Source organism: Alosa pseudoharengus, unplaced genomic scaffold (assembly GCF_046254945.1).
Source record: "Alosa pseudoharengus isolate Yale_2024_CS ecotype anadromous, Long Island Sound unplaced genomic scaffold, YU_APseudo_1.1 YU_APseudo_1.1_scf_9, whole genome shotgun sequence".
In the NCBI taxonomy this organism is placed as follows: Eukaryota; Metazoa; Chordata; class Actinopteri; order Clupeiformes; family Clupeidae; genus Alosa; species Alosa pseudoharengus.
The window spans coordinates 41,367,713-41,393,959 of record NW_027468881.1 but is presented as its reverse complement, the minus strand read 5'-3'; the positions used below and the strand labels follow the sequence as shown (position 1 = coordinate 41,393,959).

Here is a 26,247-nt window from a genome sequence, read left to right as displayed (position 1 = left end):
GCCCCGCCCCCGTCTTTCAGTCCTAGTATCCCCCCCCTGGTGTACAGGCTGTGTGTCTCTATCGCCCCCTGGTGTACAGACCCCCTGGTGTACAGGCTGTGTGTCTCTATCGCCCCCTGGTGTACAGACCCCCTGGTGTACAGGCTGTGTGTCTCTATCGCCCCCTGGTGTACAGACCCCCTGGTGTACAGGCTGTGTGTCTATCGCCCCCTGGTGTACAGACCCCCTGGTGTACAGGCTGTGTGTCTATCGCCCCCTGGTGTACAGGCTGTGTGTCTATCGCCCCCTGGTGTACAGGCTGTGTGTCTCTATCGCCCCCTGGTGTACAGACCCCCTGGTGTACAGGCTGTGTGTCTATCGCCCCCTGGTGTACAGACCCCCTGGTGTACAGGCTGTGTCTATCGCCCCCTGGTGTACAGGCTGTGTGTCTCTATCGCCCCCTGGTGTACAGACCCCCTGGTGTACAGGCTGTGTGTCTCTATCGCCCCCTGGTGTACAGACCCCCTGGTGTACAGGCTGTGTGTCTATCGCCCCCTGGTGTGCAGGCTGTGTGTCTCTATCGCCCCCTGGTGTACAGACCCCCTGGTGTACAGGCTGTGTGTCTATCGCCCCCTGGTGTACAGACCCCCTGGTGTACAGGCTGTGTGTCTATCGCCCCCTGGTGTACAGGCTGTGTGTCTCTATCGCCCCCTGGTGTACAGACCCCCTGGTGTACAGGCTGTGTGTCTCTATCGCCCCCTGGTGTACAGACCCCCTGGTGTACAGGCTGTGTGTCTCTATCGCCCCCTGGTGTACAGACCCCCTGGTGTACAGGCTGTGTGTCTATCGCCCCCTGGTGTACAGGCTGTGTGTCTATCGCCCCCTGGTGTACAGGCTGTGTGTCTATCGCCCCCTGGTGTACAGACCCCCTGGTGTACAGGCTGTGTGTCTCTATCGCCCCCTGGTGTACAGACCCCCTGGTGTACAGGCTGTGTGTCTCTATCGCCCCCTGGTGTACAGGCTGTGTGTCTATCGCCCCCTGGTGTACAGACCCCCTGGTGTACAGGCTGTGTGTCTCTATCGCCCCCTGGTGTACAGGCTGTGTGTCTCTATCGCCCCCTGGTGTACAGGCTGGGTGTCTCAATTCCCCTGTACTCACGATCTTCTCCAGAGTAGCCGATGACGACGGGGGACTCGGGGCCGTAGCCAAACTTGTTGATGGCCTGCACCTTGATCTCGTAGGCTGTGAAGGTGTCTGTGTCGTAGATGGTGTGCCACCACCAGCGTGTGGTGACGTTCTTCCACTCCTCCCTGGAGTCCTGCCGCCGCCACCACACCATGTACTGCAGGTACGGACCGTTCCAGTCCCGCTCGGGCAGCGGCTGGACACCAAACACACAAGCTGTCTATTGCGCAATACCGACCGTACTGTTTAAAGTGGACATTATCACACAAGCTGTCTATTGCGGAATACTGACCGTACTGTTTAAAGTGGACATTGGCCGACTACTTTTCAGGCCACAATGAAATGCTCTTGTTGTGTAAACAGGGGAGTCTCGTTGTGTATTTTACCTCCCAGGTTATTTCCATGTTATTCCTCCACAGGCCACTTCCCACACCTTTGATGTTCTTGGGGTAGGAGTCTGGCACTGAAACACAATATAGCATAGCAGCATACAATTAGACATTGGGGTAGCAGTCTAGGACAATAGCATAGCAGCATTACATTCGACATTGGGGTAGGAGTCTAGCACAATATAGCATAGCAGCTAGCACAATATAGCATAGCAGCTAGCACAATATAGCATAGCAGCTAGCACATGTCTAACAACCCAACAACCCAACATGTCTAACAACAACCCAACACACCTAACATGTCTAACAACCCAACACACTTAACATGTCTAACAACCCAACACACCCAACATGTCTAACAACCCAACACACCTAACATGTCTACTAACCCAACACACCTAACATGTCTAACAACCCAACACACCTAACATGTCTAACAACCCAACACACCTAACATGTCTAACAACCCAACACACCCAACACACCTAACATGTCTAACAACCCAACAACCCAACACACCTAACATGTCTACCAACCCAACACACCTAACATGTCTAACAACCCAACACACCCAACATGTCTGCCAACAACCCAACACACCCAACATGTCTGCCAACAACCCAACACACCCAACATGTCTGCCAACAACCCAACACACCCAACATGTCTACCAACAACCCAACACACCCAACATGTCTACCAACAACCCAACACACCCAACATGTCTACCAACAACCCAACACACCCAACATGTCTACCAACAACCCAACACACCCAACATGCAATACCCTCTTCTCTCTTCTACGTCCTTCTCCTACCACTTTCTTCTTCCACTACACTTTGACCACTACTGACCTTCCACTACACTTTGACCACTACTGACCTTCCACTACACTTTGACCACTACTGACCTTCCACTACACTTTGACCACTTTCTTCTTCCACTACACTTTGACCACTACTGACCTTCCACTACACTTTGACCACTACTGACCTTCCACTACACTTTGACCACTACTGACCTTCCACTACACTTTGATTAGTTATATGTTAGCTAATAGTGTTGATTAGTGCTGTCTGTCTGCACTCCACTGCTAATAGTGTTGATTAGTGCTTAAGTGTCTGCACTCCACTGCTAATAGTGTTGATTAGTGCTTAAGTGTCTGCACTCCACTGCTAATAGTGTTGATTAGTGCTTAAGTGTCTGCACTCCACTGCTAATAGTGTTGATTGGTGTAACGTCTACACTCTCATCCTCTGCTAATAGTATTGATTGATATGTTGCTGATGAGTTAATTGGCACCTAATATCTCCACTGCTAATAGTATTGATTGATGTAGAGTTAATTGGCACCTATTGTCTCCACTGCATTGTAGCTTGAGTGTTTTTTCCTCATTTCTGTGAGTTGCGTGTGCTAGATGAGTGAATGTAGATGTGAGTTGCTAGATGAGTGAATGTAGATGTGAGTTGCGTGTGATGAGTGAATGTAGATGTGAGTTGCTAGATGAGTGAATGTAGATGTGAGTTGCGTGTGATGAGTGAATGTAGATGTGAGTTGCGTGTGATGAGTGAATGTAGATGTGAGTTGCTAGATGAGTGAATGTAGATGTGAGTTGCGTGTGATGAGTGAATGTAGATGTGAGTTGCTAGATGAGTGAATGTAGATGTGAGTTGCGTGTGATGAGTGAATGTAGATGTGAGTTGCGTGTGATGAGTGAATGTAGATGTGAGTTGCTAGATGAGTGAATGTAGATGTGAGTTGCGTGTGATGAGTGAATGTAGATGTGAGTTGCTAGATGAGTGAATGTAGATGTGAGTTGCGTGTGATGAGTGAATGTAGATGTGAGTTGCTAGATGAGTGAATGTAGATGTGAGTTGCGTGTGCTAGATGAGTGAATGTAGATGTGAGTTGCTAGATGCGTGAATGTAGATGTGAGTTGCTAGATGAGTGAATGTAGATGTGAGTTGCATGTGATGAGTGAATGTAGATGTGAGTTGCTAGATGAGTGAATGTAGATGTGAGTTGCGTGTGCTAGATGAGTGAATGTAGATGTGAGTTGCGTGTGATGAGTGAATGTAGATGTGAGTTGCGTGTGCTAGATGTGAGTTGCGTGTGCTAGATGTGAGTTGCGTGTGCTAGATGAGTGAATGTAGATGTAAGATGTAGTTTGAGACGGTCCAGCGTACCGGCTCCACCGGTTTGGTAGTACTCCGTAGCACGGCTGGGGTCACTCAGGCCGAGCGCGTTCACAGCGATGATGCGGAACCGGTAGCTCAGGTATGGGGAGAGCTGCAGCACCACAGAGTTGAGGTTCCCCGGGTAGGTGGTCAGGTTCTTCCATGATGAGTGGAACCACCACTCTTCTCTGGCCTGCACCAGGTACTCTATGGCAGGAAACAGTGGGGCGTCAACATGGGATTGTGGAATATTACAGAAATCTTGTCAAGACACATTTAAAGCTCTGCATGTTTTTGTCCTAGAAACATCAAAAATAACACCCCCAGAAACTGTTCACTTTTCAAATATGTACAGTATAGTTTGAAACTAAGTATATTTTTGGGGCTTCGAAAGTAGAATAAAATCAACATCATGCGCATGTCAGTCTGAGTCTAGAGCACAGAGCAGCATAGCAACTTGACCCTGGCTTTGGGGCAGGACACTGTGTACATTCAGTCCTGTTTGGTCACATGTTTGCATGTGTCTGCACTTCTGCTTGTCTGTTTGGCTTTGCATACGTGTGCAATGGGAATTGGAATTTGTATTTTTAAGAATTATTGGGTTTTTATTGAATTATTGTGCTCTGTGGGACCTTGCTGACATGGATTTTTGATGGGTCTGTGGTTACCTTTGATGGGTCTGTAGGTACCTTTGATGGGGCTATAGGTACCTTTGATGGGTCTGTAGGTACCTTTGATGGGTCTGTAGGTACCTTTGATGGGGCTATAGGTACCTTTGATGGGTCTGTAGGTACCTTTGATGGGTCTGTAGGTACCTTTGTTGGGTCTGTGGTTACCTTTGATGGGGCTGTGGTTACCGTGGTTACCTTTAATGGGGCTGTGGTTGCTGTCTCCAGGTGTCCAGGTGAGTCGCACACTGCGCTCTGAGGGGTCTGATAACACCAGGTTTGTCGGTGGCTCTGGACGGTCTGGTAAGATGAATCTCAGGTCATTATGTCCTTACATGAACGTAAATGTGTGTGTGTGTGTGTGTGTGTGAAGTATGTACTTACCCATTACTTTGAGTCGAGCAGAGACTATGACCTCATCCAGTTCAGTTTTGACCACGCAGCTGTACACTCCCTCATCTCCCTTGGTAACGCTGACGATGGTCAGGGCATCCTCCTCCTTCAGCATTCTACAGAACCGCAGAATGCAAAGAGCAAAGAATCAGAACGTACTGCAGCAGAGACCTGAGCATCAGAACGTACTGCAGCAGAGACCTGAGCATCAGAACGTACTGCAGCAGAGACCTGAGCATCATATGTACTGCAGCAGAGACCTGAGCATCAACCAAAGGTGTCAAAATCCGGCTCCACAAAGTAAAAGTCCTACCATGTATTGGTTCTATCTGTGCACTTAGCATGGGTGTCACTAATTAGCTGCTCATCTACCTGCTGAGTGGGTGTCACTAATTAGCTGCTCTACCTGCTGAGTGGGTGTCACTAATTAACTGCTCTACCTAGCTGCTCTACCTGCTGAGTGGGTGTCACTAATTAGCTGCTCATCTACCTGCTGAGTGGGTGTCTTCACTAATTAGCTGCTCATCTACCTGCTGAGTGGGTGTCACTAATTAGCTGCTCATCTACCTGCTGAGTGGGTGTTACTAATTAGCTGCTCATCTACCTGCTGAGTGGGTGTCACTAATTAGCTGCTCATCTACCTGCTGAGTGGGTGTCACTAATTAGCTGCTCATCTACCTGCTGAGTGGGTGTCACTAATTAGCTGCTCATCCTGGCTGAGTGGGTGTCACTAATTAGCTCATCCTGGCTGAGGAGCCAATTAGAATCAGCTGGCTTAGGGAATGGTTGGAGTACATATGAGGCGGGACTTTCACACCTCTGGCACTATATACTAACTCCAGCACCCACCTCCGTCCGATGAAGAGGGTCTTGTTGTCCTTCTCCCAGTTGACGGAGGGTAGCATGGTCTCGTCATGGCGGACTGCACACTCAAACTTGGCGTCTTCTCCACGCAGGATGACCACGTTGTGTGGCTTGCGGATGACTTGGCTGGGCTCTGAAATTAATTAATCTCGGTCATGATTCACTCTGGCCCTCCACCGGATAACTTTATTAGTCCTCGAGGGGCAATTCGGTTTACAGCCAACCCATCCATGAAGGGGTTAAAAGTTAAAAAGTGCATTAGCATACGGTGTATAAAATGTATGCAATGTTAAGAATAATAAATAGACAAATAAATAAGTAATTACTGCAGCAGTCATACATAACCTGTCTACAGCCACACACACACACACACTTCAATCCATTACTGAGTACCTGACTGCACCACTGTACTGGACATCTTTCTAAACATCCTGACCTTCCTATCTGACAGGTGACATATACAGTGCCTATAAAAAGTATTCACCCCCTGGCATTGGATATTTCCACTTTTACTGCTTTTATAAATAGAATATTGATTAATTTAATTTAGCCTTTTTTACTATAATTTACAAAAAAACCCTCTTTAATGTCCAAGTGAAAGCAGATTTCTACAAAGCTGCCTCACCTTTGGCCTTAAAACCTGTGGTGATGGCAATGTCATAATTGGGCTTACCACACCTTAAAACATAGGAATCCATGTCTCATTTGTTATTTGTTATACCGTTTTTAGATTTTCAGCTATGTCAGTGTTCTGCTTAATTTATACGCATTATTTTCTCAAACGCCATGTCTGATAGAAGACTGAAAATCACCCCCTCCAAATCAGATAATATGGGTGAATGATACATTTTCTGAATCATTAGGGTCATGCCAGTATTTCAGTGTTTGGATTTAGTTTCTGCTCCCTGGTGCCACAGGATTAAAAGACAAAAGATGACTTAGGCGGAAATGGCAGGAAAATGTGTGTGATTAAAAGTTTGAAGAGCTCCAGGGTTGGCTGTACTTATACAAAAAGGATTTAAATGAAAGCTCAGAGTCTCCCCTTTAAAATGATACCAAACATAACAAAATAAAATATTCCAATATGTCCAATATAGATTTTCAGCTATGTCAGTGTTCTGCTTGATTTATGCGCATTATTTTCTCAACCTTAGTTTACATTATGGGCCCTATCATGACATTCTAAAGTGCATCGTCACTCGTCAAAAGTCTATTAAAATTTAGTAGGATGTCCAGTTCACATTGGGAGGGGTTTCGTTATCAAACGTGGAGCGCATGGCGCAACAAGGTGTTCAGTCATATGGGTGTGTTTGGGGCGTAACATCATTTTAAACCAATGACAATGACATCTGTCATTCCCTTTAACGGCGCAACGCGCGATATGTCAACTAAATGCATCTGTATTTTGGCATTCAATGGCGCATTTGAAAGAGGCTGCTTGCAAGACCGTATGGAATAGTCATTCTTAAACCATGCTTTACTAAAACCTAGCATAGCCTTCACGCATTTGCACTCGTCTATTTGAACTCATTGGCAAAGTGAAACTAACTTCACCAAGGAGTCAGTCAACGACAAGACAGTTATATGCAGTTACTTTCACTATTGACTGACAATGGGTTACCACCGAAAACATAGGCTGGAAAAAGCAACACTTACCCTAATATTGCTCAAATGACTGAATAAAACAACATTTATCCTGCAGAGGAGTTGCTTATATCTCGTGACAGTGCGTCTTCAGCTGTGCTCCATACGTGTCTCTCGCCTCTCCCCTAATCACTTTTAACCGTCATTACCAATTTGCAAATGATGGTGAATAACTACTCATTATGAGATGTACAGTATTTCGTAATATCTTTATTCTAATTATGTTTCCCATTGTAATCGTGCAATTTGTAATGCTTTGCATGGACGTGCTGGTGTGCGTTCATGAATGATAGAAGGATGGTGCGTGCACCTGCCAATATGACTGTTGACATGCGCTCTTAAAATAGCATATGAACAACTCGCCATTGACTTCTGACCAGGTTTAGGTGGTGTATGATAGCGATTTTTAGACAACGCGCTAGGTCCCTCCCTAGGTTGTTAATTGCCACACCCCTGGGCGCAATGCTTAAAAAATAAACGTGCAAAATACCGAATTCAACTTTCCGCGGGTGAATAACGAGTATTACGCCATGCGCTGGTGGCCCAAAATACAGCCCTATGTGTGATAACTCAAAACAGCTACTCTTGTCAGATGGCCATCATACATCATTGAAAAGCTGAGATTCCAGGCGTTCAGAAAAGGTGTGGTAGCCTTTGCCACTTTTTCGGTAACGACCAACCCCTCTGGCTCACAGACTATTATTAGACATTCTCTGGTGAAGCGTTGAGCTGACCGACCTTTGACCTCCAGTTGAATCTGATTCTCATCTCTGCCTATGGCGTTGCTGACGGTGCACATGTACATGCCCTGGTCATCCATTCTCGTCTTACGGATCTCCAGGGTTCCGTTTCTGTACACCTTGTAGCGGCCACCTTCCAACGTGCCAACCGTGCCCTTTGACCTTTTGGTAAAAACACAGTAACAGGTGAAGAGAGAGAGAGAGAGAGAGCAAGAGCAAGCGAGAGAGCGATAGAGAGAGAGAGAGAGGGAACATGCGGAGGGCCCACTCCAAGAACTTCAAACCAAAGAGTGTTGAAACTGAATAGGCAAGGGGTGTGGTCGAGTGGATGAGGGGTGTGGTCGAGTGGATGAGGGGTGTGGTAGAGTGGATGAGGGGTGTGGTAGAGTGGATGAGAGGTGTGGTCGAGTGGATGAGGAGTGTGGGCGAGTGGATGAGGGGTGTGGATGAGGGGCGTGGTCAAGTGGGCGAGGGGCGTGGCAAAGCCAAAGGCAGGGTTACCAGCGCAGCTCAGGTGCTGGTGCCCCAAAGTAAGGGCAGTCCAGAAGCGTCTTCCTGCCCTCGATGACCTTCACCAGCTGATCTCGTGGACCCAGGATACGAGCCCGCTGGTCTGGAGAGGAAACAGACATGAGCATGTGCTTGGATCTTATATTTCAACGTTTTACTTATTTAAATATAAATTTGTGTGAGTGCGCACGTCTGTGTATATGTGTGTATGTGTATGTGTGTGTGTGTGTCTGTGTATATATGGGTGTGTGCATGCGTGTGTGTTTCATGAATTAATCTCTCCTGCTCTGCTGCTATGCTAGATGAGTGCCTTTATGCGAAACTTGTGTTTGTATTCAGAGCAGCCTGCTTGGCACCTGCGGACCACACTGACTGTTCATGCAAATGGCTGGCTAGGCTCACCGCACTGTTGACACTCACTACCAGGTCACCATGGCGATGAACCACACCAGTCTCCCTCTGTGTTGCCCTAGCCTGGCTAACACTGTCTGTGTGTGTGTGTGTGTGTGTGTGTGTGTGTGTGTGTGTGTGTGCGCGTCTTCCTCTGTCTTGTCCTAGCCTGGCTAACACTGTGTCTCTGTGTGTGTGTGTGTGTGTGTGTGTGTGTGTGTGTGTGCGTGTCTTCCTCTGTCTTGTCCTAGCCTGGCTAACACTGTGTGTGTGTGTGTGTGTGTGTGTGTGTGTGCGCGTCTTCCTCTGTCTTGTCCTAGCCTGGCTAACACTGTGTGTGTGTGTGTGTGTGTGTGTGTGTGTGTGTGTGTGCGCGTCTTCCTCTGTCTTGTCCTAGCCTGGCTAACACTGTGTCTCTGTGTGTGTGTGTGTGTGTGTGTGTGTGTGTGTGTGTGTGTGTGTGTGTGTGTGCGTGTCTTCCTCTGTCTTGTCCTAGCCTGGCTAACACTGTGTGTGTGTGTGTGTGTGTGTGTGTGTGCGTCTTCCTCTGTCTTGTCCTAGCCTGGCTAACACTGTGTCTGTGTGTGTCTGTCTGTGTGTGTGTGTGTGTGTGTGTGTGTGTGTGTGTGTGTGTGTGTGTGCGTCTTCCTCTGTCTTGTCCTAGCCTGGCTAACACCAGAGATTTGAGAATGGGTTTGGGGACCTGTCATTCACTATCGGTTTCCAAGGGGGTATAACCAGCAGTGAAATTAAACTTAAATTGGCACATTAAACTCTTACCACACTTTTACAGAAGTACATCAAAAACATCCTTCTTGTAAATGAAGGTTTTTTTGTTTACTCAATTCCAAAGAAAAAACAAATGCATGTCATCTAACACTGAAGCCATCAGCCAATGGTTGTGTTGAACAGTGCGGCTAACTGTACTCCTCTTTCAGTCATCATACCACGCCACATAAGCAGTTGTCATATTAGGCCCACCCCACATAAGCAGTTGTCATATTATGCCCATGCCACATAAGCAGTTGTCATATTAGGCCCACCCCATGCCCACTCCATGCCACATAAGCAGTTGTGACTGCTTGAGCTGCCATCTTTGCCCATAAAAGGAGATCCGTAGACCTGACCAGTAGAGCAAATTTCAATTTCAATTTCAATTTAATTTCCCTTATAGAGCGCCAAACCATTACACATGTCTCATGGCGCTTTACAGAATGTAGGCAATCAGAGAAAAGAAAAGAAGAGAAGGCCCATGGGTAACAGGGGCGAGGAAAACAGAGACCAATTAAAATGTCTAAACAGGTTGGTCTGGGTTGACCCAGGCTAGTCTTAACCATGACGCTGCAGAGTTGGTCTGGGTTGACCCAGACTAGTCTTACCCATGACGCTGACGAAGGCGTTGGCCAGCAGATACCCATACGGGTTGGACATGTTGCACTGATACACAGCTGTGGTCTCTTCGGTCACACTGCGGAAGTTCAGAGTTTCTCCAGACACTTGTCTGCTTGGGATCCTATCGACCTCTAAAGCGCAACGCAGAGGCCAGTTAGTCATAAACCCCACAGACAAATAAGTGACACGTTACATGTATTCATTTGGCGGACAGACGCATGTTAAGCTGTGATACTGAAAAGCTGAAAAATTTAAGTGTATAGTGTGGGGTCTACAATAGACCAACTGCTGTGAGGCTCATCTTCACAACCCCACAACTAGAGATACATGCGTGTTCCTGTAGTCATAGACTGTTCTATATATATATATATATATATACGTATAGCACTATATATATACAGTCTATGGTTGTAGTATGGCTGCAAGCAATGCCTCACTCAATGAATGTTGGCTTGATGCCTAAAAACCACCTCATTTCATAGTAGTTTACCTTCGATTGGCACTCCGTTGACCAGCCACTGAATAGTGGGCCTTGGCACCCCGTCTGCCTGGCACACCATCTTGCCACTGACGTCACGGGACAGAATAAGGTTCTTGGGCTTCTCCACCCAGTATGGAGCCGCTGCGGGAGTTTCACATGTGAGAAGTTACTCGACTACGTCCTGGCAACCAGCTTGAGTCAGCTTTCATTGATGGTCAACTTCTGAAGGCTCCTCCTGAGTCTGACCTTTGACACTGACGGAGATGGTGCGCTCCACGTATCCCATCTTGTTGGAGGCTGTGCAGGTGTACTCTCCCCCATCGTCCATGGACACTGACAGGATGCGAAGTCTCTTGTTGAAGCTCTCCAGCCTCTTACCCTCCAGGGGCATCTGGTCCCAGTCTTTGGTCCACTTAATGACCGGTGGAGGACTAAAAGGTTTGGGTTCGTTAAACACCCCTCACATGTTGAGAAAATATGCAGACAAAAATAATTTTACTGAATAGCTGTATTGTTTTTTTTATTCATTTGTCCTGTTGTTTATAAGTAGGAAAAATGTTTTCTCCCACTTTTGGACAGGTGATGGAAATGTTATTTAATTTTAATTGGTGACTTACACTCCTGTCGCAAAGCACTCTAGTACCAGCTCGTCCCCCACTAGCGCGGTTCTAGACGTTGCCTTCTTCGGGGGATACATAAATGCGGGAGCTCTTTCAGCTGGCCTGCGCACTACAGAGAAATCAGGGTACAGGTGATTACAGCCCAAAAACAGCATCCCGCTCTTGGACACTGTCTCCAATCAATTTATCAAGCGCCTCAGAGCAGAACTTACAAAGAACTAGCCGTAGTGAACAACAGGTCAGGGAAAGAACTAGCCTTAGTGACCGGTGGGTTAAGGAAAGTAAGGATAAGAACTAGCCTTAGTGACCGGTGGGTTAAGGAATGTAAGGATAAGAACTAGCCTTAGTGACCGGTGGGTTAAGGAAAGTAAGGATAAGAACTAGCCTTAGTGACCGGTGGGTTAAGGAATGTAAGGATAAGAACTAGCCTTATAGTGAACAACAGGTTAGGGAAAGTAAGGATAAGAACAGATGTGTCATATGAACGTGAAATATTGTTAAAACAAGAGAAAGAAACAAACTTGGTGAGGAAATCCTGTGATGTTGTTAAAAGAAGAGAAAGAAACAGAGGAAACAGTGTGATGTTGTTAAACGAAGAGAAAGACACAAGGTGGTGGTGAGGAAACAGTGTGAGGTTGTTAATGGTGGTGGTGAGGAAACAGTGTGAGGTTGTTAATGGTGGTGGTGAGGAAACTGTGTGAAGTTGTTAAAAGAAGAGAAAGAACTGGTGGTGGTGAGGAAACGGTGTGAGGTTATTAATGGTGGTGGTGAGGAAACGGTGTGAGGTTGTTAATGGTGGTGGTGAGGAAACTGTGTGAGGTTGTTAATGGTGGTGAGGAAACTGTGTAAGGTTGTTAATGGTGGTGGTGAGGAAACAGTGTGAGGTTGTTAATGGTGGTGAGGAAACAGTGTGAGGTTGTTAATGGTGGTGGTGAGGAAACAGTGTGAGGTTGTTAAAGGTGGTGGTGAGGAAACTGTGGTTGAGACTCACCACTCTATCAGTATGGTTTAAGTGGAACCTTAGTGGGTCATTTTAGGAGTTTATATTCTGAAACAAAACAACAAGTTGCCAATCAAAACAATAACATAAATTAGTTAAACCAAACAGAGGGATGCCAACTTTGTTTAATAATTAGTTTGGTAATAACTAGTATTGCTAATGACATATTCAGATGAAAATATGTTAGTCCACTTTAGGATTACAAGGGTAGTGAGCAAAAGTAACCAAAATGAGATATACTCCAGTGTCAACACTGACCAAGTATAATACCTGCCAACTAAATCAGCGATTAAACTATTTGGTAGACACATTTCAGTCAAGTAGACTTAGGAAAAAGAAAAAAGTTTTAATGGTAAGCAAAGCTTTGAATTACACATGATTCATCAAATCACTTTAAATGTAGGGTACGAGTAGTCTACAAAAGACTCTCTCAATTTCCCTCTGTTTAATTACACTGTTACCATTTGCTAATGTATTGCACCTCAATACTATAGCGTCCATTCTGTACCCCAAATACCTCCTGTCCAGTAAGAGTAAAAAAGGGTCTGTACTCCAAACACTTCCTCTCCAGCAAGAGTGAATATGGCAAACAGGACGATGTAGGTCTACGTCCTCTCAGACACAACCAGAGCTCACCTATTAGAACCTGGAGAATAACAACCAGAGCTCACCTATTAGAACCTGGAGAACGACGGAGCGTACCTGTTAGAACCTGGAGAATGACAGCGCTCTTCTGGTGGATGGTGTATGTGTGGGGGAACCGTGCCGTGCAGCAGTAATCTGTGGACGCGTCCTCAGGTAAAATATACGCAAAGTAGAGGTCCCCGTTCTCAGCCTTGGAAACCCTGCGGCTCTGACGGATCGGCACCATTGCTGGGATGGGAGACACAAAAGAAGTGCCGCAACAAATAAAGATGTGTTGGGTACGTGCCACAGCAACAAATAAAGATGTGTTGGGTACGTGCCACAGCAACAAATAAAGATGTGTTGGGTCTGCCACAGCAACAAATAAAGATGTGTTGGGTACGTGCCACAGCAACAAATAAAGATGTGTTGGGTCTATGCCACAGCAACAAATAAAGATGTGTTGGGTCTGTGCCACAGCAACAAATAAAGATGTGTTGGGTACGTGCCACAGCAACAAATAAAGATGTGTTAGGTACGTGCCACAGCAACAAATAAAGATGTGTTAGGTACGTGCCACAGCAACAAATAAATATGTGTTGGGTCTGTGCCACAGCAACAAATAAAGATGTGTTGGGTACGTGCCACAGCAACAAATAAAGATGTGTTAGGTACGTGCCACAGCAACAAATAAAGATGTGTTGGGTCTGTGCCACAGCAACAAATAAAGATGTGTTGGGTACGTGCCACAGCAACAAATAAAGATGTGTTAGGTACGTGCCACAGCAACAAATAAATATGTGTTGGGTCTGCCACAGCAACAAATAAAGATGTGTTGGGTCTGTGCCACAGCAACAAATAAAGATGTGTTGGGTACGTGCCACAGCAACAAATAAAGATGTGTTAGGTACGTGCCACAGCAACAAATAAAGATGTGTTGGGTCTGTGCCACAGCAACAAATAATGTAGTGGCAGGGAGGGTCGGGTGGTGGCAGGGAGGGCTAGGTGACATGGTGGTGTTCTGGTGTGGCCACGTGGTGGTGGCAGGGAGGGCTCTTACAGCTGTTGACCCAGTACGTGGCCGGCTCCGGGGGGCCTGGAGGAGGGTTGCACGGCAGCACGAGCGACTCGCCCACAAACACCGTCATGGGCTCCAGGTGTTCCTTCGGCCACGAGCGAGCCTCTGCCATGGAAACAGAGATCAGCTGTGACTTACAGGGCAGGCAGAGGGAAGCGTGTAGTTATGATCTCCATTTTGTCCGTTATATGTTACATCACTCATATCATGGTTAGAATGTACGTCTGCGCAGGTACATTAACACCGTTATATGTTACATCACTCATATCATGGTTAGAATGTACGTCTGCGCAGGTACATTAACACCGTTATATGTTACATCACTCATATTATGGTTAGAATGTACGTCTGCGCAGGTACATTAACACCGTTATATGTTACATTACTCATATCATGGTTAGAATGTACGTCTGCGCAAGTACATTAATACTGCCGCAAAAAAAAAAAAAATGCAACAGGGGCATCAGAAAAATAGAAAATGCCTTCATGCCTAGAGTTTCTAAAGCTGGCCACATTGAAAATGCCTTCATTAACTAGAGTTTCTAAAGCTGGCCACATTGAAAATGCCTTCATAGAGTTTCTAAAGCTGGCCACATTGAAAATGCCTTCATTAACTAGAGTTTCTAAAGCTGGCCACATTGAAAAAGTTGATAGGTAAAAGCAGTGTTGCTTACTGGAGACCCTTAAGTTGATCTTGTTGGAGATTGCCGATCCAAACTCATTGGTGGCGGTGCACTGATATTCTCCTTCGTAGTCGTTGGGTCGGCCATAGAAGAAGATCTCCAATGTTCCTGACCACCTCCGCATGGACACTTGGGAGTCTCTAGCGACGTTCAGGTATTTCCCATTCCGCGTCCAGGTGAACCTGCCCGGGGGAGCAGACAGAGACGTGATCTAGCAGCCACTCTTGTTTGGGGGCACCACATGCCAGAGACGTGATCTAGCCGGCACTCTTGTTTGGGGGCACCACATGCCAGAGACGTGATCTAGCGGCCACTTTTGTTTGGGGGCACCACATGCCAGAGACGTGATCTAGCGGCCACTCTTGTTTGGGGGCACCATATGTCAGAGACATGATCTAGCGGGCACTCTTGTTTGGGGGCACTACATGCCAGAGACGTGATCTAGCGGGCACTCTTGTTTGGGGGCACTACATGCCAGAGACGTGATCTAGTGCAGTGTTTCCCAAAGTCTGGGTCGCGACCCACGGGTGGGTCGCAGGAGATTTTATTTGGGTCGCCAGCACGGTTGTGGGTTGGCACAATTTATGTTGTGTTATAGGCCTAACTGATACCATTTGTCATTTAATACCAAAGTTAACAGTTTTCGATTAGGATGTCACGGTTTTGTCATAAAAGCTCATGAAACTGGGGGACGAACGCATCGCAGAGGGGGTGCCAGCATGGATATCTACCTCTCAAAATGAAACCGTTCTGTGGGGCGCCTGCCATGTACCTCGCAGTTGCAAACTACAAGGGACGAATCCGCCTATTTGCACGAACATTAACAGATACCAGCTCCTCAACTTTACCGATTAAAATCTAGTGACCGTGCTGTCAACAAAAACAGACATCCATAGACCGGACATAAGGCCGTTCAATTTGCATGTAGATTATTTCGATTCTAGATGCAATCTTTAAAGTTAATAGCAACCTCCTCACATTCTTATTTCTGATTTAAAATGCACAACAGTGCATTATATTAGTCTACAATTTAAATGGACATTTTAAACACTATTCCTCTCATTTTCTACCTCGCTAACTCCAAAGTAAAGGCGCATTCTTCCGGCTATTGCGCAAATATATATATATAATATAATACAACAATACAATACAACGACTTGAGTTATTTGCTGTTTACATCGGAATTGACGTCCACAGTGTTATGGACCCATTTGTCTGCAACACAACGTAGCCTACAACATTTTTTTTTAGAAATACAGGACGGGCTTACTATGCTGACGAATGAAGACTGCGTAACATGCGAGAATTTCCCCAAACTCTCGGATGCACATTACATGTAAAACATATCTTTTCAGTAGTCATTTCCAACTTTTCATGCTGATGGTGCTCAAAATGCTATGTCTATCTATCTAGATCCTATAGCAATGTATGGTTGGGGAAGGCATAGAAAAAGTTGGAGAACCTGTGGCCTAAAACAATATTGGTGGTTGCAGGGTAGATTTGAAGTGAAATGGGTCGCGATGGTCTGTCATTTTTAAAAAGTGGGTCCCCAGAAAAAAAGTTTGGGAAACACTGATCTAGTGGGCACTCTTGTTTGGGGGCACTACATGCCAGAGACGTGATCTAGCGGGCACTCTTGTTTGGGGGCACTACATGCGGGCAGAGCAGCGGGCACCACATGAACTGGGCATCCCACAGTCCTGTTTGTCATGTTCACACTGGTGGTTCTTAAGGTGTTTTCTTTACCACATATTGAGATAAGGGTTAGGGTTAGGTGAGATAAGCATGTTATTGTATGTTTGGTATCATCTTCAAGCGTTTTGCCCAAATTCAAGCTTTTCTAGTGCAATGTATTGAGTGATAGTTTTTTAATTGACTATTGCATTTTAAACACAGGTTCAGGTCTGCTAAAAGCACTAGGATTGTGGCCCCTTATGGCCGAGGGAGGGGGCTGGAAGCTGATCTAGAATGGCAAGAATGGTTTTCCCTAAACGCAATACAACAAATCAAAGAATCCTACTACAAGAAACAAAGAATCCTTAAAGAAATCGCTTAATTGTTACGGTTATGTGGGGCTCCTCAGAAAACCCCAAAAAAGGGTCCTTGGAACAAAAACAATTGAGAACATCTAAAGGCACAAGGCAGCTTTTTGGGAACCGCCATCCACCCCAGATTTAGTTAAGAAGATGCATACCCTACCCTTTAATAACCCAGCCTGACACCATTAGCCTAGCTACCCCAGAGTTAGTTAGGAGGATGCATATCATACCCTTTAATAACCCAGCCTGACACCATTAGCCTAGCTACCCTTTAATAACCCAGTCTGACACCATTAGCATAGCCTAGTGTAATTAATTGGAAGCAGGTTAGACCAGGTATAGGTTAGCTGTAGACTTGTTATTGGTTAGCTGCAGGCTTGTTATTGGTTAGCTATATAGGCTGGTTATTGGTTAGTCATGTTCCCCGAGTCCTATGTTCCCCGGTCCCTTACAAAGCGGGGAACATAGACCTCTCCAGAATAAGTCCCGCCTCCGTAACTTCCGTATCCATCCAACCGTATCCACTAACTTATGGGAAATAACATGGCGTTTCGAAATATCATACCGGTAAAACATCTGTAGGTAGCGAAGTAGAAAAAGCTGGTGGGCAGATTGGCCTACACACTTCTGCCATATAGTTTCCACTGGATTTTTTGATTGTCGGTGCCGTTTAAGTAGTATACTATAGACTATACTACTTAAACGGCAACGAAAATCAAAAAATCCAGTGGAAACTAGATGGCAGAAGTGTGTAGGCCAATCTGCCCAGCAGCTTTTTCTACTTTGTCACCTACAGAGTTTGACAGGTACGATCTTTCAAAACGCCATGTTATTTCCCATAGACATTTGACGACCGAAGGTTGGCTGGATACGGAAGTTAGGAGGCGGGACTTATTCTGGAGAGGTCTATAGGACCCGGGGAACGGTACACTCCCGTTGTTATTGGTTAGCTTTAGGCTTGTTATTGGTTAGCTTTAGGCTTGTTATTGGTTGGCTGTAGGCTTGTTATTGGTTAGCTTTAGGCTTGTTATTGGTTGGTTTAGGCTTGTTTTTGGTTAGCTATATAGGCTTGTAATTGGTTAACTGTAGGCTTGCTATTGGTTAGCTATAGGCTTGTTATTGTTGGTATGACTTTTGCAGGGCACGTCTGCTGGCTTGTTAGTTAGCTTGCTAGTTTTAGACCAAAACTTCCTCAATTACAATGACAGTAAAATGAATGCATACATACATACAAGAGAGAAGCAAACAGTGGAAGGGAAGTCTTACACAGGCTGAGGGTTTCCTGTTGCTTCACACTCAATGACGATGGGATCTCTGGGCTCCACAATGTGATCCTTCACTGACTGTTTGATGATGGTAGGAGGCTGCTTGACTGGAAAAAGAGGTTATGTCATACTTAGGTTGATAAGAAGACATTTGGAGAAAACTATAGTTGCCTGGATTGTCCATTCTCACTGTCTGTTCAAGCAATAGTTAACATAACTCACCATCCTGTGGTATTTCCATGGCAAAGAGGCCTGGCCTGGTGAGCAGTAAGATGGCAAATCTGATGACTAAAGCCACATCCCAGTCCTGATTCCCCATCTCTGCTCAGATTGACTTCCAGCGATCCTGAACTGATCAACAGCTCTACCAGCAGAGTTAGTGGAGAAACACAGACATGAGGGAGCAGAGCAGAGACCCAGTCACTCTCTAAGCCATGGACAAGCCAACAAGTAGAAGTGCTTTGTGAATAGTGATTCACAGCTAGCATCAGCCCGGAGCTATAATGGGGCAGCCTCTTTCTTAGCTCCTTTGTTATGGCAATGCTGCACGGCGCCCACACAATGAGGCCAGCAGCCGCAAGCTGGACGCTCACCTCTGCTCACGCCTGCACCATCCAGGGACAGACTCAGCCAGCTGGACTTGCTCCACTGAGCCCCAGAACTGAAGAGCTCTTGTCTGGGGCTCCTGCTAACACTACTCCTGCTAGCACTAATGCTCTTTTTTGTCACTGCTGCAGAGAATGCTTTAATATTTTGAGCAAAAAAACTCCATGTAGTGGATCATAAAATGACCTTTCTTTGCTGTTCTCAAGGATTTTAGAGCAGAATAATCTTTGATGAAATGTAGAATGACAAAGCCTACCTGTATTCACTGACGCATCCAGCATTGGGACATGGTCGACGTTAAGATCAAAAGACTACATCCAATCCCAACTTGAAACAAAGAATATAAACTGGTTATTGCTGAGATCAACAAAATCTCTTTTTATGGACTAACATCTCCTATATAACAATATTGTAGAAGAAAGTCAGGATCAATAAGGTTTTAACAATGGAAACACTTTCAAATATCCTGAACCACAATTAGGTCACATTTCCACTACAGCTACCTGAGAATGCAGAAATGAAGCACAAATATTTGTGGCTATTGACATTAAGTGAGTTTACAGTACCTTGTTGACATTAAGTGAGTTTACAGTACCTTGTTGACATTAAGTAAGTTTACAGTACCTTGTTGACATTAAGTGAGTTTACAGTACCTTGTTGACATTAAGTAAGTTTACAGTACCTTGTTGACATTAAGTGAGTTTACAGTACCTTGAAGGATGGCCCTGGTACATGATTGATCTTTAATTGGCCATCAAGGAAATCCAATAAACCAGTTTTAATATTCTTGTATGACAGTATCTTTGAAAAGATTTGTCGTCCCCAATGAGAAATTAAAAAATGAAGAAGTGGGGAGCAGATCTTCCAGAACAGGCAACCCAGTATCCAGGAGTGTAATTCACTAGTCCCCCTGAACACTAGCATGCTATCCAGGAGTGTAATTCACTAGTCCCCCTGAACACTAGCATGCTATCCAGTATCCAGGAGTGTAATTCACTAGTCCCCCTGAACACTAGCAGGCTATCCAGGAGTGTAATTCACTAGTCCCCCTGAACACTAGCAGGCTATCCAGGAGTGTAATTCACTAGTCTCCCTCAACACTAGAAACTTCCTGTATGTGCCTGTCGACTGCCAGCCTTCCACTCAACCGGTGAATTGTGAATAACATGCCCGCCCCCCCAACACAACACTACCACTTTATGAATGTAAGCAAACTACACCTTAATGTGGATTTATTCTTCTGCCAAAACTCATCAAAAGATCAAAAGAGTGAAAACTTGTTTCTTTCTTCTTCAGTATTTGAATGTTGTCCACTGTGTTCATTCAGTAAAACTGCCGCAGGCAAACGGGCCCACACATACTTGGCAACATATTCTGCATTCTTTTTGATTGTGACATCAATGTGTGGGCTGCATTGGGTAGATTTGAAAAAATAGCCCTCCAGGGATGAAAGAGAGAAGTGTTTCTGTGGATGATCACAGAGGCCATTAAACCCCATGACTAGACATTAAATCAACTGTGTGTGTGCATGCACATGAGCTACAGCTACAGAATTCAGTCTGATAAAGATCTGGGTTAATCTCTCACATAGGCTTGCATTGAGATGATGTCAAAAGCACAAGTTCAGAAATGAAACACATTCGATGATATGTTTATTTTTCTCTATTCTGGAAGACACAAACACACACACACACACACACACTCACTCAATCACTCACACACACACACTCACACACTCACTCACTCACTCACTCACTCACTCACTAACACACACACACTAAAGTGTCAAAAAAGTAATGCGCTCTGTCAGGAGGTCTATAAGGACACTACACTGTCAGGAGGTCTATAAGGACACTACACTGGCAGGAGGTCTATAAGGACACTACACTGGCAGGTCTATAAGGACACTACACTGGCAGGAGGTCTATAAGGACACTACACTGGCAGGAGGTCTATAAGGACACTACACTGGCAGGAGGTCTATAAGGACACTACACTGGCAGGAGGTCTATAAGGACACTACACTGGCAGGAGGTCTATAAGGACACTACACTGGCAGGAGGTCTATAAGGACACTACACTGGCAGGAGGTCTATAAGGACACTACACTGGCAGGTCTATAAGGACACTACACTGGCAGGAGGTCTATAAGGACACTACACTGGCAGGAGGTCTATAAGGACACTACACTGGCAGGAGGTCTATAAGGACACTACACTGTCAGGAGGTCTATAAGGACACTACACTGGCAGGAGGTCTATAAGGACACTACACTGGCAGGAGGTCTATAAGGACACTACACTGGCAGGAGGTCTATAAGGACACTACACTGGCAGGTCTATAAGGACACTACACTGTCAGGAGGTCTATAAGGACACTACACTGGCAGGTCTATAAGGACACTACACTGGCAGGAGGTCTATAAGGACACTGGTCTATAGTGACACTACACTGTCAGGAGGTCTATAAGGACACTACACTGGCAGGAGGTCTATAAGGACACTACACTGGCAGGTCTATAAGGACACTACACTGTCAGGAGGTCTATAAGGACACTACACTGGCAGGAGGTCTATAAGGACACTACACTGGCTCTTTTTTTCAGACGGACGCGTTCTCAGGCCTTGAGAGGACTCAGGAGAGGATGTTGTCGTGGGAGACAATGGCCATCACAGCTAGCCGTACACTACTGACCTGAGGGGGCAATAAGGAATGCACAGCTCATGGGCTCGCTGCGCTGATTCACATTCAGATTGTTTGTCTTTTTTTTTAAAAAAAAACTTTTTTGATTCATATGCCATTTGACATTCAGTTTTACAATACAGTTTAATATAATTTTTAAATCTATTAATATTAATAATATTTTTAGATGTTGATCTAAAAATAAATATTTTTCCAAGTAGAATAATTATATTTTGTCTATCTTTTTCTGACTCTGACAGGTTACCAAGTAACACTGTAAACATACAGCATCTATATGTTCTTTTGAAGGTTGGACAGCTCCGTGCTCTCTCAGGCATTATTTTCCTATTACACTGGAACCTCTGATAGAACGGCTGATTCACCACTGTATTCAGCCTGGCATCACGTCAGCTCTAGACGAGCTCATGACAAAGATCTTGAGTCTGTTGGAGCTCTAGACGAGAAGACATATGCACAGACTCTTCTGCTGGCTCCCATGTCCTGCGTTTACTGTCCATGACATCAGCCCAATGGGTAAAATGGTACCATGGTTCAGATTGCACCACAGCAAGAGTGAAGAATGCAAACAGTCCCCCCTCTCTGGACACACACATACACACATACACACGCGCACACACACACACACACACACACACACACGGCCTCTCAGCTCCCCCAAAGAGGACAACAATGGCGTCTCTATTTCGCTAAGTGTCCCTTGGTACATGTGTCCTGTGATGGGGTTAAGAGCGGATGGGGATGTGGGGATGTGAGGCTGTCTTGGCCCACTCTGAGAGGAGCGCTGCAGACGGGTCATTCAAACCCCACAGGACCAGAGACACAGCAGCGGCCCATGCTGACCCCCCCCATGCTGACCCCCCCCATGCTGACCCCCCCCCCCCATGCTGACCCCCCCCCCCCATGCTGACCCCCCCCCCCATGCTGACCCCCCCCATGCTGACCCCCCCCCCCCCCATGCTGACCCCCCCCCCATGCCCACAGGACCAGAGACACAGCAGCGGTCATGCCCAGTCGAGAGACGGACACCATGCTGAGTCCAGTCCAGTCCAGTCCAGTCCAGTCCAGTCCAGTCCAAGATCTCCAGCACAGAGCCCAGGTGTCCAGCACAGAGCCCAGGTGTCCCCGCTCAATGGCCCGGTCCAGCCCAGGTGTCCCCGCTCTCCAGCACAGAGCCCAGGTGTCCAGTCCAGTCCCAGATCTCCAGCACAGAGCCCAGATCTCCAGCACAGAGCCCAGGTGTCCCAGATCTCCAGCACAGAGCCCAGATCTCCAGCACAGAGCCCAGGTGTCCCAGATCTCCAGCACAGAGCCCAGATCTCCAGCACAGAGCCCAGGTGTCACCGCTCAATGGCCTGGTCCAACCCAGGTGTACTGTCCCCGCTCACTCACTTTCATTATTCAACATCTTGTGTATGTGTGATGCAGTATCTGAAGTTTGCTTTTAAGGAAGGATGTTGATATTATTCGTTCATAAATGCTGTAGGATCCATAATACAGCACCCTCCAGAATTATTGGCACCTCTGCTAAAGATGACTAAAAACCGGTATAAAAAATAATCTGTTTGTGATTTATTGTAATCTCACGATGAAAAAAATGAGAAAATAAATATTTTTAACGAAAACACGTTGCTCACAATTATTGGCACCCCTGAAAAAGGTTATATACAAAACCTAAAATTTTTATATCTAAACCTAGCATTTTTATATCTAATTTCAATTTATTTAAGTTAATCAGAGTGTCTGTGAACTTTCAGAAGTATTTCATGACTTTCTTTTTCACTATGGTATGAAAAAAGTCGCACAGAGGCTAAATCCTTCATTTTTCAACATCAGAAAGAGAAGAGAATATGGAAATGTGACACATGCTTGGACAAAGACCCATGGTTATCTCGCCCCCACGTACAGCATGGAGGATGGTAAGATAGGGAAAAAAATCCATAAGAACCACTGTTAGAGAGTTACAGACAAAGGTATCATCTTGGGTCACCAAGTCCCCCCCCAAAAATCTTCAAAAGTGACCTCACTGCTAATAGATTATTTAGAGGGCATGCCAGGTAAAAGCCTGTGCAGTCATTTAATTATCAATGTAAAGGAAGATACTGAATGGTACAGTGACTTTGTCTGGAAGTGTGGTCTATTGTCAGATGAAATGAAAATTTGGATATAGAAACACTTTAGGTGTGTTCGGCATATAAAGAAAAGAACCCCATGCCTAATGAGAATTATGGTGGAGGGGCTGTGCTATGGGGCTGTTTTTATTCCCAAAGGCCTTGAGAACCTAATTAAGGTGTATGGTATCATGAACACCAAGAAAAACCTGAACATTTTCAAAGGAAATCTGTCAATCTCTGCCAAGACACTAAAAGTTGGTCATGATTGGATCATTCATCAGGTCAATGAACCAAAACAAACGTCCAGATCTAAACAAATATGGTTTGCTGAACACAAAATCAAGCTTCAGCCATTGCAATCTCAGTCCCCTGATCTAGATAGATAGATAGATACTTTATTGATCTCCAAGGGGAAATTCAAGATCTAAACTCCATAGAAAAACAGTGGGTTGAGTCAAAGAGGAGAAGTGTGGACCTAGGAATCTGGACGACCTGGGGAGATTTTGCGAACGGACTTAAATCCCTTGCTTTGTATTCTCCAACTTTATAGGGTGTCATAGGTGAATATTACAAGCTGTTTTATTGGCAAAGGAAGGTTTAAGAAGGTATTACAAGCAGGGGTGCCAATAATGGTGAGCAACGTTTGCTTCCCTTAAAGGTTGGATTTCCCCTATTTCTTCATTGTGAGATTACAATAAATCACCAACAGATTATTTTTTATACCGGTTTTTAGTCAACTAGCAGAGGTGCCAATCATTCTGGAGAGTACTGTATCTATTCTGTTCTTTATTGTAATGTATTTCTCATAACCTTTTCCACTTTTATATTGGGCCTGTTTTACATAATTACATTTGTATTAATTAATACATGATGCAGAACTCTTCTGGTCCATTCCCCTAAAAGGAAACCTTACTCGTAACCTACTTTCACCTTACTCGTAACCTACTTTTACTTTTACAGACGCAAAGCTCTCTCTACATGGAAGTGCTGAGTCAGGACGTTTGACCATCTTCTCCTGCCAGAACCCAATATGACATCACTGCTAAACATGAGACAGAGCTCACATGGACTAAACAGTGGCCACTACCCCGCACAGCACAGCCTCAAATCAACAAATAAAGGCCCTACTAACAAAAACAGCACAACTTACTGATAGACAATATGTTTATAAATCATGACCAGTGTCCAGTCTTTCAGAGACAAAGAGAAAAATAAATATCCTCATCAAGTTTACTTATTTACTATTTTCAATGTAGGTTTCATTCCAACATACATACATACATACATACTGCTGATTGCAATTACATAATAAAAACACTATGCTATAAGACAAGATCATAAGATGCTATGCTATGGGAAAAGATCATAAGATGCTATGCTATGGGAAAAGATCATAAGATGCTTTACCTGAAGTTATAGTCTTATGATTTCCATTCATAAGAAGATGGAAGGTTCTGTGATGGTCTCCTCACCAGTGTTAGTTATATTAAACTGCTGTTTAGTTCATCATTTTCTTGACATAATCCATGATTTAATCATCCATGAAGTCAATAGGAATCCCCCAATCACACCAGCTCGTTGGTCATCATTGCCTTATTCCTATGCTGTTTATTTGAGAGCACTAATGGGCTAAGCTCTGAGGAAGACCTGTATGTTGTTCATCTGAGTTCCTCATCTGAATGGCCAATGGTCACATGACTGAGGAGAGCCTTGATAATATGGTCTTTGTTCAACACACAATTTACAAATGATGTCATCACCTAAGCTGCATTGAGCACTTCCCTTATCCGTTAACCCTCAAATACATAACACGTTCTAACAAACACTTCACAACAAACTCTTAAAAGTGTCCTGTTGAATACATGGCTGAAAGACTGAAGTATTAGATTCTACCTTCCTCCATCTTGTGAGAGTCCTACTGTAGTAGTTGAGACAGGAGGACTAGAGAGCGGCCATGCTGCTGCTGGCTCTGCGGCTGGCACGATCACGCTCAGTGTTCCAAAGGCCCTCTCTGTCCCACACAAGTCATCCTTTCTTAGCACGGCCACTCTGAATGGACGCAGAGGTGGGGGGCCCGAGGGCAGAATCCAATGATGGGACGTCCAGAAACCTTAAGCTACTTTGCCATGCGTTCATTATTGTTACTTTACATCTGTCCAACGGCGGTGCCCTGCATAATAATGGTGAGATATTATTCACCAGCAACTGAGCAGCAGCCTCAGTCAGCACAAATCACTTCTGCTTTTGTATTGAGGTCCATACCATAATAATCATACCATGTCAAAACATTGACTGACAATGTAGTGTCCTGAGAAAATATCTTTATTGCATATAAGAAAATGTAAGGTATAAATAAGTGTTTTATACATAAGTGTTAAATACATAAATATACCTGTAAATATAATACATATATATGCAAGTAGTTGGCACAACATTATGACTGCATTGTATTGCTTCAAGTACTCAGATTACACCCCTGATAAGTGACAGTGGGTAGATAGCTTTGGCGTTGTGCATTTTTTCCACAATATATTACACTAGCATTGTTTTGGACTTTACCAGAATACAGCACCTGTTTCATAAAATCTCTTATGTAAGCCCTTTAGTGTGTGTGTGTGTGTGTGTCTGCTGCCAGTTTCCTTTAAAATGATAGAAAGAAGCCAATAAACAAGGGCTACACACAAACAGGGATTACTCTAATGAG

The 26,247-nt window shown here is 45.1% G+C and overlaps 1 protein-coding gene across 2 annotated transcripts in view; it reads right to left on the bottom strand.

Moving 5' to 3' along the window:
• Positions 1–19,718, bottom strand: part of nfascb (neurofascin homolog (chicken) b) — a 33,427-nt gene extending 13,709 nt beyond the window's left edge. Inside the window, exons 1-19 of one of the 2 annotated variants that reach the window (XM_076275879.1) lie at positions 19,441–19,718; positions 18,986–19,056; positions 18,346–18,487; positions 18,125–18,230; positions 14,811–15,001; positions 14,119–14,241; positions 13,137–13,307; positions 11,432–11,543; positions 11,061–11,245; positions 10,824–10,955; positions 10,321–10,464; positions 8,543–8,654; positions 8,040–8,203; positions 5,643–5,790; positions 4,785–4,909; positions 4,599–4,700; positions 3,742–3,939; positions 1,552–1,628; positions 1,139–1,361 (exon numbers count right to left, since the gene is read on the bottom strand). In XM_076275879.1, the coding sequence (XP_076131994.1) occupies positions 1,139–1,361; positions 1,552–1,628; positions 3,742–3,939; positions 4,599–4,700; positions 4,785–4,909; positions 5,643–5,790; positions 8,040–8,203; positions 8,543–8,654; positions 10,321–10,464; positions 10,824–10,955; positions 11,061–11,245; positions 11,432–11,543; positions 13,137–13,307; positions 14,119–14,241; positions 14,811–15,001; positions 18,125–18,230; positions 18,346–18,442 (2,410 nt within the window). In that variant the 5' untranslated portion in view covers positions 18,443–18,487; positions 18,986–19,056; positions 19,441–19,718. Of the gene's footprint in view, positions 1–1,138; positions 1,362–1,551; positions 1,629–3,741; positions 3,940–4,598; positions 4,701–4,784; positions 4,910–5,642; positions 5,791–8,039; positions 8,204–8,542; positions 8,655–10,320; positions 10,465–10,823; positions 10,956–11,060; positions 11,246–11,431; positions 11,544–12,425; positions 12,824–13,136; positions 13,308–14,118; positions 14,242–14,810; positions 15,002–18,124; positions 18,231–18,345; positions 18,488–18,985; positions 19,057–19,440 lie in introns of those variants that run through there. The other variant, XM_076275878.1, reaches the window with a different exon arrangement.
• Between the last annotated feature and the right edge of the window lie 6,529 nt (positions 19,719–26,247).